The sequence below is a fragment of the Chlamydomonas reinhardtii genome, chromosome 17 (assembly GCF_000002595.2).
Source record: "Chlamydomonas reinhardtii strain CC-503 cw92 mt+ chromosome 17, whole genome shotgun sequence".
Classification (NCBI taxonomy): Eukaryota; Viridiplantae; Chlorophyta; class Chlorophyceae; order Chlamydomonadales; family Chlamydomonadaceae; genus Chlamydomonas; species Chlamydomonas reinhardtii.
In genome coordinates, this window is record NC_057020.1 from 7,162,038 (window position 1) to 7,171,902 (window position 9,865).

Consider the following 9,865-nt stretch of genomic DNA (forward strand, 5'->3'; position numbering starts at 1 on the left):
AGACCGTGGTTACTGGTTAGGGCCCTTCTCGCCAGCAGCGGCGGCCTGCCCATCGCACACCCCTGGAAGATGCAAGCCCTGGCGGTAGCCCTTCTGGTACTGGTAGGCTCCTGACGTTCCCAGCCTTCAAAAGCTTCCATTACATGCTTTGGGCACCGGTCTGGGCTTGCCCGGCTGTCTTATTTACATGCTTTGGGCACCGGTCTGGGCTTGCCCGGTTGTCTTTTGAGGCCCAGACGAACGCTTCCGGCACACCGTGACACGACCTTCGCGACCCCTAGGACCAACGACCGACCCTCGACTTTGCGGGCCCATGTCTCCGCAATAACTACCCTGACCAAAACTCCGAAAGCAGATTCTGAACGCTCTCGGCAATACATCGGCCTGCTGTTCACCAGCTTTGTGCGGAATTTAGACGTTTGTACATACGGTACACGCCAGAGACCAAGACGAGCGAGCAGGTGCCATCAAGCCACGCATACTGATCGTGTGTTACCAAGCCTCACATGTACCAAGCGGCGTACAAGGGGCCGCACTCTGCATATATGGGCTTTACAAAGACTCGTGTCCCAACTTGCACGCCATGCAAGATACACTACCTCTTGGTGAGCAGTGAGCAGCTTTGTGCGCTTAATGCATGAACTCATCACGGTTGAAGGTTTACTCTGGCGGCGGTGGCGGTGGAGGTGGCGGCCCAGCACCACTGAACATGCTTGCAACCGACCCTCCACTCCCCGCAGCCACACCCTCCGCTTTGGCTGTTGGCCCGGCAGGAGGCTTGCCAGGTGCTGAACCCTTACTGCTGGCTGTCGTGGCCGTTTTCGCCCGTGCCGGAGCTTCTGTGGCCGTGGCTGCCGCGCCTGTCCCGCTGGCGGCAGGGTCGCTGGTGCGCCTGGCTCCGGGCCCTGTGCCTGACCCGGGCGCTGTTGTCCTGGTACTACCTGCAGTGCACAAGGCAATGGCGTCAGGCTAACGAAATGAAAGGTGTTAGGTGAGCCTCCTGTTCAACAATACGGTATGTGCGCCTGCATTGAGGTCAAATACCGAAGAGACAAAGCTGAATGCATCAGCGTTGTAGTCCCAGGTAGTAGGAACAGTCCCACGTAGCTAGGATCCTCACACATGTCCATCGCCCCGGGCTTGCTTAATTTCCCGTAATCCATGGGGCACTGTAACTTTAGCTGTAATACCGTACTCTACTGTACTACACATTCGGTGGACAACTGCGGTATGTGACACGAGGTCCTTCACCCCCACCTGCACTGTTGTGGCGTGGGACTGGCTTTGACGACCCTGCTTCCACGGGGCCTGCATCTGATGACTGGTCAGACGAGCGAGTGTGCGACTTGGCCGCCTGCATGCAAAGGAGAGGTGCTACTCACGTGGCAAGACGACATGACCCCAGGCGAAAACCAGCACGAAGACACCGCCTACTTCAAAACGGCAGACCAAGTGCCCGAACTTGCCTTCACCGGCTCAGGCCCACTGCGCCCGCTTGCACTGCCAACCGATTGCCGCGACGCCTGCGCTTGTGGTGGCGGCTGAGCAGCTGGCGGCGGTGCTCTCCGCTCTATCTCCTTGCTTTCATCCTCTGCTTTGCGGCGCTGAGCATTGAGCTCCTACAAGAGCGCATCAGGTAGTAGCAAGCGCGGGGGAGTGGGGCAACGAGCGGGGCGTGCATGGCTTCCTGTGCCAAGAAACCGCTTCAAATTTAGATTTCCAGGCCAACCTACGGTACGTTACTGCCCGGCACATACTACCTGCAGCCGACGGCACTGCTCCACCAGAGCCTTAAGAGTGACCTCTCCCAGCCGCACCACCTCGCCCGTTTTAAGCTGCCGCAGTGCCGAGTCGATGTCCTTCTCCCTACACGCAGCCAGTCAGGGGGCGAGTATATTATGGTGCATCAACGCATGTTGGGAGGCCCATAGACGACTCAATCGCTACAACCGTTACTGACGTTGGTAAACATGCACACCCGCACTTCCCGGTTGCCCATTCCCACCTGCCGACCATCTCCTTGGTTATGCGCTCCTCGCGCAGGTAGTCCTTGTGGCCGCTGGCAGTCACAGTGGACACGCTGGCTGCCGGCCCTCCCGCAACCGACTTGGCGCTGCGGGTGGGAGATGGCGGCCTGGGTGGCAGCCCCACAGGTCCCCGAGCGCCTGCGGCAACCGTGCCAGGGCCACTGGGCGACTGCATACCTGGTGGCGCTGCTGGTCCTGCAGCCGCCGGCCCTGCCCCTGCCACGCCACCTGCTGTAGGCAGTGACTTAAAGTCCGCTAGCGAGCCGCTGTCGTCCCACATGTGCTCCGACTCAAACGCCGCCAACCGGGCATTGATAGCCCTTAGCGCCCGCGACGCCGCTCTGGGGTCTTCGTACACGCGCTCTGGCAGCAGACCGCTACCAGCGGTGAAGCTGTCCCGAACACCCCCTGCTGCTAGAAGGGCTGGATGACCGTGCAACGCGGCTGCCGCGATCGCCGACAGCCCACCTGTCCCGGTGGCAGTGCCTGGACGGGATGCCGAGAAAGCAGGCAAGGCCGACGACGGCCGCCGGTCCTCCGCACCAGAGTCGGCCACAGTGTGGCTCGCCCCCTCTGGTCCCCTTGCGGAGCTGAACTGCCGGTGCAGGGCCGCTGCTGCAGCGCCGCTTGCCGCTGAAGGCGTGGGCGCTGCTGAGGCTGCGGAGGGCAGAAGCATGTCCAGCTCCAGCTCAATATCATCGGGGCTGGCGGCGGCTGGCCCCGCACCCGCCAGCGGCCCTACACCCTCGGCGTACGCGGCCGCCGAGTCCAGGTCGAAGGGGTTGATGCTTTCCTCGTCGTCACGCTGCAGCACAGCCTCCACCAGCGCCTCCTCCTGCGTGCAAAGGGGTGCGGTGAGTCAGTAGCAGAACTCGGCTGCTGCCACCAATCACAACAGAAGCGGGCCGCAACCTGTCACACAACAGGCGTGTTGCGGCCCTGTACTGCAGGACCAGCGCTGCGCCTACCTCCGGCTTGAGGGTGAACAAGCGCGAGTAGATGGACTGCAGCTGCGCCCCTGCCGACATCATGGAGGTGACGGAGGCCCTCAAGTCGTCGTTGTCGTCCTCCCCCAGCGAGGTCACAGCCCGGGCGATGCGAGCCGCCCGCAGCCGCTTGTGGCGCTCCTTCCTGCAATGCATGCAGCGAATACAAAGGTGGCATGGCGTGATATCCAAAGCAGCAGTGCACTGCGCTGTACTGCACCGCAGGCCGCAACCGGCCTCAATGCACACCCGAATAACGCGCCTGTGCCGAACTATAAACCCTGCACGCCTGTGCCGAACTGTAAACCCTGCACGCCTGTGCCGAACTGTAAACCCTGCACGCCTGTGCCGAACTGTAAACCCTAGCACAAGCAGCGCGTACGCATGCACACTCCATCACCACCCTGGTCGTTCCGCATGTTTCCCGTGATCGCCCAGTTAGGCCGCGCCCTGTCACATTCCGCCTAACGAAGCGAAGCCCGATAGCCCTGCTGCTCACTTGAGCGCATCCTCCACGCCCTTGGTGTGACGCGCCAGTCGCCTGCGCTCCTGCTCCTGCCACTCCTCTGGAAAGGTCTCCCGGTGGCTGATTAGCGCCGCTATGAGCTTGTCGTTCAGCATGCCATCCAGCTCCTGGATGCGCGCCAGGCCCTCCACAACCTTTGGGTCGGGGTGGTCAGACGGCAGCTGGTTGATCGGAAGATCTGCGAGGAAGCGGGTCAAGGGAGAGAAGCGAGCATGAGGCATGTGTAATGGCCATGATGTGTTTCAATGCCAGTCAGCCTGCAGCAATCATAGCACAGCATGTCGCCCGACAGGTGCGGTTGTTTTAACCAATCCCAATAAGGGGAACTCCCCGCCTCTGTGCACCAATCCCATTAGGACGGAACAATAAAGGGCATACTTTGAGATCTTCGAGATGCAAACGCAAAGCCCGTGGGCCTAACTAAAGCCCCGACATCTCCCGAGAACCCACCAACCCGACCTGACCACCTGGCCTGCCCATTTCGGAGCGAAATTAAGCGTGCTGACTGGGCAACTGGCAACTCACCTTCAAACCGTCGCGGCCCCAGCCAGCCCTCCAGCGTGGCGTATTCGGCCCGCCTCTGCCTGAACAGGCGCTCCAGCATGACTCCCCAGTCCGCCGGCAGCTCCACCAGGCGCCCGCCGGCATCGTCCTTACGCTCCTGCCATGTAGGGAGCCATAGCGCAAGGTGTTGGGACTTGGGATACGGTTTTTGCCTTAGACTTACATGACACCATAACCTTGAATTCGATTGAGCACGCTTTTGTAGCCTATGTCCCTTCCATTACCTTTTACAAGCCCCATATGCTGCTCACCTGCAGTGCCGTCATGTATTCACCCAGCTCACTGCGCCTCTGCGACTGCGCTCCATCTGCCCTCGCCGCTAGCGCCGCCACTGCGGCCCGGCTGGCAGCCAGCACGTCCATGTCATCCGTCGCTGTGGGCTCCTCATCCACCACTTCAGGGGCAGGCGCAGCCGCGGTGCCCGGCCGGCTGGGCTCGGCCGAGGGCGGTGGCTGCGGCTCCGTGACGTACAAGTCCCGGATAACAAGCAGCAGCGACTTGCGCGCCTCCTCTGTCGTTGAGGTGTCCCCTGAGATTGATGAACCTACCACTGGTGCCGATGCAGGTAAGGGGGTGGCTGCTCGCGACTCCTCCGGAGTCTATGAAGAGAGTCATGAAAAGGCAGCACACGGAACAGTTGCTGTAATTTCATGGCATACCGGCAGCGTAAGTGTTCTGCAGCTTCTGCACTACGGTGTATCGGTCCCTGGGGCTACTTGGTTCTTAATAATAATGCGCTGGAGTCCTCTCCAAACCCATACCTTGTCAGCAGCACAGTCACACAAGCATGTGTCGGCGCTAACTACGTCTTGCGCCGCATACACACCATGCACCCTTACTTGCCATCAGGGGGTTGGAGTACTCCGTCAAAGCCGCACTGCTGGCCCCGCCGTCCGAGCGAAGGTCAAGCCCCATGGCCGGGTCCGGGCGTAGGTCGCCAGCGTACTCCGCGTATGCCGCTTCCTCCTCTGCGTCCGCCGCATCACCTGTGGGCCCATTGGGCACGAACGGTGTTTATGAGTGACAAGGTCCTGGGCAACGCGGGGCCGCGAGAACTCAGTGAGAAGAATTTGAGCCAACAAATACATCCTGGGCCATACAGTCTGTCATCTTGGAGCCCTACCGTCTTCGGATGCTGAAGGGCTCTGCATCGGGTTTAACCGGCTGCTCGCAAGTGAGCCCAAGCCACCGCGTTGGGAGCGCTCCACCTTGGGCCCGCCCAGTCCGGCAACCGCATCTTCATATTCTTCCCCCAAGTCTTGGGACTCGTCCACACCCGGGTGCATCCCGTCCGCAAACGATCTCCGCAGATCCGTGAAGAAGGTGCCTCCGCCACCAACCCTCCCTGCGACATAACAGACTTAGTTAGCGCTTGAATAGCCGTTGCAGCACTACAGCAAGCAAACCGAACACGTGCAGCACTACACTGCCAAGTGCGCCAACTCACAGCTCCCTACCTGATGCCACCGACGCAGGCGTGCCCGGTACTTCCGAATGCTCGTCATCCAGCTGCGCCACAAGCCCAGGTGCTGCGGGGTAGCGCCGGCTTCCACCTCCAGCTGCTGCAGCAGCCCGCTGCGCCACTTCGGTTGCGCTGCCGCCCATGGCAACATGTGCGCCCGCATGCGGCATGGCGGTTGCCTGGTACTGTGCTTGCGAGCTGCCTGGGCGTGGATGGTGAACATCGTCCTGTGCGGCGAATTGAGAGTCGGTCGTGATGTAGCACATAATGAGCGTGCCCCACGGAGCCAGTGCAACAGCGGTCCAATCTGAAGCTCACCTCAGTCACAGGATTAAAGCGCGAGGATGCCTGTGATGTGGCTGTGCCCGGCCGGCTACGGGGTCCCTGCATGTTACACAGGTACAATACGGCCTGTTAGCAAGAGGCCGCTGCCCAGGTGCAAAGACCCGTCTGTGACGTGCCCTTGCCAGTCGTCACCCACTGTGTGCAGCCGCACGTCCTGTTGCTGGTGACGCCGAGGGCCATGGCAGAAATACCAAGCTTACCGAGTGCTCTTGATGTGGCTGTAGCACTGGTGGATGTGACGCGTTGAAGGACTTTGAGGTTGTTGATGTCAGGGGGATGACCTCGTGCGGCACAGCTGCACTCCGTCGCCCCTCATTGCTCCGTGTCCTGCATCCCAGCGTATTACCGGGTCATACCCACGCTAGACCTCAACACGACCGCATAGAAGCCAATGACATCTGCATCTTAAACTGCACACTACCTCACCTGCTTAGTAGGTTTGAACTGCTCAGGGGCGTCCGGGGTTTTGCGGCAGCCACCGCGCCATGAGCGTCTGCAAAAAGCCCCAAGAAGTGAAACATCGCCTGGGTGCAAGACCATGGCGCCGGATTGACCACGGCTTCGAACCCTTCAGGCCTGCAACTAACCTTGCGCACGACCAAAGGCTGGGTCCACAGAGGCCAGTAGCGACGGAGAGGCACTGCGACAGGTGGGGAGGGGTTCCCAGCGTGGGGTTTGGCGGGTGAGTCTGAGCGACACGCGTGATCGTTGGGCGCCCCGCTGACTATCAGCGCGCTTACACACCATGGATCCGGCGGTAGGACCTCCATTGATGCAGTCAATGGGATTTCGCCACCTGCGCGAGAGTGGCAACATGTTCCGAGCTCTTAGCAAACTCGCCCAACGAACACCACGCGAGTTATTGTGCCTTTACATTACGCTCCGGGAATTCGCCTGGATTGCTGGTGCTGATTACCTTCTCGGCTTCCCGGCCGAACGCCGACCTTTGACCGTCTCACAGGCGTCGATGGCTTTGACATTCTGTTGCCAGTATCGGTGTAACACAATTGGTGTCCTACAAAGTTAGGTTACCGAGCGTGTTTGCGCGACATTCTTGCACTGAGGTATTCAAGGCGTTGCCCAGAGAGAATGATAATTGCTCAGCATTCTCAAATACACATTACAGTGATTCAGTGAATTACTGAAGCCCCCATGATGCACGTCTTGTCGATCTCGCTGCGGCGTGCAAAACCCCACACGAGTCCACGGCCCCAATATCCTGACTCGCTCCACCGACCGCGTCCGATAACACACTACAGTTTTCGTAGGAATCTAAATGCAACAATGCCAAGTTGATGGCTGAACAATATAGCATCATTCCGTGTAACCACATAACACTCTGCAACACTGCCACGCCCAGTGCGACTTGCCCGCAAGCCATCGACTTCCAACGCCTACGGGTTACAGGTACGGTGCCCAACTGCCCACGCCGCTGCTGCTGCCGCCAGCGCCATCACAGCCGCTAGCGCAGACGATGACGGCGCAACCGCAGCAGGCTCAGGGCCAGCAGCTAGCGGCCGTGGCGGCGGCAGCAATACATAGCCACAGCCGCGGCGGCGGCCTGTCAACCAATCTTTTCTGTTGCCGAGCGCACCGCGACGCGGCGGTTGCGCCACAGCATTGCCCGACGCTGCCGCTGACGGCACGGGCAGCGACGGTGGCAAGGTCATCGCAGCCAGCACCGCCGCCGCTGCGATGGAAGCACTCGCACCGCAGGCGGTGGCGATGGCGACTGCGGCGGCGGGTGGGCCGCGGTTCGCGCCGCCGCTTCAGCAGTAGCTGAAGGTGCTGGCGGCGGTGGCGGAGGAGGCGCCTGCCACGGCGCCGGCTAGCGCGCTTACAACGCAGCAGCCGCAGTCTCAGCAGCAGGACCCGCAGATCAGCCGCCGCCGCCGCCACCGCATCCCCGCAACCGCTGCCGCTGCCATTGCTTCCTTGGCGGCGGCGCCGGCGGCTGCCACGGGCACTAGGGCTGTGGCGTCGGCGGCTGCGGTGGCGACTGCAGTGGCTGTTGGGACAAAGGCGGCGCCGCCGACAGACGGAGCCTGAGGGCCGCAGCGGCCGCAGCGTCGGCGTCGGCAGTGCCAGAGGTGACGACAGGTGACGATGGCAGCACCGGTGACAGCGGAGGCGGAGGAAATGGCAGCGCCGGATGAGGAGGCGTGCTGTCGATGCCGGAGCTGATGAACTCCTGCGGCTGCTGCACCCACAGACCCTTGTCCAGATCGCAGTCGAGGAGGTTCTGACATTCACCTGGTGTGTATCAGGTAGCACCGAGCAGTCAGGGCCAGGGTAGCTCGCAGCGAGGTATGGCAGCTGAAGGGGGACCACACCTTGCCTCCCTGACGCTAAGCCTCCATCTTTGAAGCACGCCAGTCCGCAGCCGAAGAGCTGCTGGAGTAGCTAGCCGCCGTAGCCGCAGCAGTGCTGGCGTAGCCCTGCTCGCCATTGGAGAGCGGCGCCAGCGCTGCATCTTGTCATCGCTGCCATAGTCAAAACAGCTGAGCTGCCACTCCTGCTGCAGTAGAGGCAGAGATACTGCTACCACTCCACCGCCAAAGGTGCTATACAGAGGGTTTGCGGGGCGGGCTTAGCCACTGGCACCATGGTTCGTAATCAGCATGAGCTCTTAATTGATGACAAAGATACCCGTGACGTCGTGTATGGACTGCACGACACCACCTCAAAGGGCTGCTTGAGCTGGGGCGTGATGCCGGATGAGCCCTCAAGTGCGAACACCTGGGGAGGGGCGGGTGGATGGGAGGAGATGGGGCTAGCGCAGGTCACGGCTGCGGAGAAATTGGTTCGTCTCCTTGTTACCTGGGGTGATTGATGCACGTTGCAGCTGGGCTTCCTGTCACCTGGGGTGGTCAGGGCATTAGAGTATTGAGAATGACATTCCCTACAAACCCGTGCATCCTCCAGCCAATTAAACTGCCCTTAATTTCACTGAGGGACTGGCGCACAGGTTGCATATTTGCTGGGAGGTTAGCCTCACCCTATTCGGTCCACATGAACCCGGGGGCAGCTACTCGCTCACGATAACCCCACGTAACCAATATGAATGCGACATTACAAGAAGGGACAGTCCGCCCAAGCAGGGGTGCCCAGCACCCAGGTCAGGAGGGAACCATCTCCGGCCCAAAGGGAAACCGCCCTCCCCCAGCTGGCTGCCGACCTTCACCAAACCGTGCATTGTTTCTGCGCAAAAAGCGTGGCTCAGCTGCTACACCGGCATAAGTCGACTTCCAACATACACATCTTGTGCAACCTGTCCGTTCCTGCTGTAGCAGCGGCCCTCCTTTTACCCATGCAGCCTCACTCCTGGCACCATCACCTGTGCTGCCAGTCTTGCCCCTGGTTACAGCTTCGGGGTCGCTGCTGATCTGGGACTGGAAACAATCAACCGCCCCTCACACTGCTCACCACCTGGTCGAGCACGCCTGACACGTGCTACACCTTGATCGACAGCGTGAAGCGTGGGGCGCTGCCTTTGCTAGGGGATTGGGCAAGCTATTCATGGCCACACGATACAGACATTGGCTGGGAGGCAGGGTTGACGGTTGAGGCGTGAGAAGGTGGACATGGTGTGGGGCCGCACACATTCCAGGGTCACCCATTTCAGCCTCCGGCCCCACCCAGCATCCAACCCCAAACCTGCCGCCAGCCATACGTATGAGTCTAGTTACGAGTACGAGTTTTTATGTTACATCTGAAGACCCAGCCCCATTCATGCATGAAAGCCCCAATCCTGCCTCCAGCGCCTTCCCAGCCTCTCCATCTCGCTCCCTGCCTCTCCCTCCCTCTCTCCCTCTCGCTCGCTCTCCCTCCGTCCCTCCCTCCTGGGTAGGCTTCCTGATGATGATGGGAATTTTTCTCTCCCTCCCTCCCTTCCTCCCTCCCTCTCTCCCTTCCTCCCTCCCTCCCTCCTTCCCTTCCTCCCTCACACGCGCGG

At 60.8% G+C, this 9,865-nt stretch overlaps 3 protein-coding genes across 4 annotated transcripts in view; 1 reads left to right on the plus strand and 2 right to left on the minus strand.

The window, feature by feature from the left end:
* Nucleotides 1-127: 127 nt before the first annotated feature.
* Nucleotides 128-7,178, minus strand: CHLRE_17g747897v5 (uncharacterized protein). Of its 2 annotated transcripts, none has more exons than XM_043072789.1 (18): nt 6,827-7,178; nt 6,655-6,706; nt 6,498-6,550; nt 6,337-6,403; nt 6,111-6,237; nt 5,884-5,949; nt 5,561-5,792; nt 5,227-5,448; nt 4,947-5,089; nt 4,355-4,702; nt 4,065-4,200; nt 3,513-3,717; nt 2,996-3,158; nt 2,006-2,862; nt 1,761-1,866; nt 1,467-1,619; nt 1,258-1,354; nt 128-941 (listed from the first exon to the last, which is right to left on the minus strand). In XM_043072789.1, exons 2-18 carry the CDS (start codon nt 6,678-6,680, stop codon nt 661-663), a joined length of 3,282 nt encoding a protein of 1,093 aa, XP_042915249.1. In that variant the 5' UTR covers nt 6,681-6,706; nt 6,827-7,178; the 3' UTR covers nt 128-660. The 2 variants fall into 2 exon arrangements, with proteins under 2 accessions (XP_042915249.1, XP_042915248.1); XM_043072788.1 differs by having other exon boundaries at nt 6,827-6,968.
* On the minus strand, nt 7,019-8,758 carry CHLRE_17g747947v5 (uncharacterized protein). Its single transcript, XM_043072790.1, has 3 exons — nt 8,731-8,758; nt 8,515-8,649; nt 7,019-8,163 (listed from the first exon to the last, which is right to left on the minus strand). Exons 2-3 carry the CDS (start codon nt 8,531-8,533, stop codon nt 7,877-7,879), a joined length of 306 nt encoding a protein of 101 aa, XP_042915247.1. The 5' UTR covers nt 8,534-8,649; nt 8,731-8,758; the 3' UTR covers nt 7,019-7,876.
* Nucleotides 8,759-8,858: 100 nt separating this feature from the next.
* CHLRE_17g747997v5 (uncharacterized protein) overlaps nt 8,859-9,865 on the plus strand; it is a 10,102-nt gene continuing 9,095 nt past the window's right edge. The window contains exon 1 of the mRNA XM_043072791.1: nt 8,859-9,488. The gene's annotated coding sequence lies outside the window, so the exon portion shown is untranslated. The remainder of the gene's footprint in view (nt 9,489-9,865) is intronic.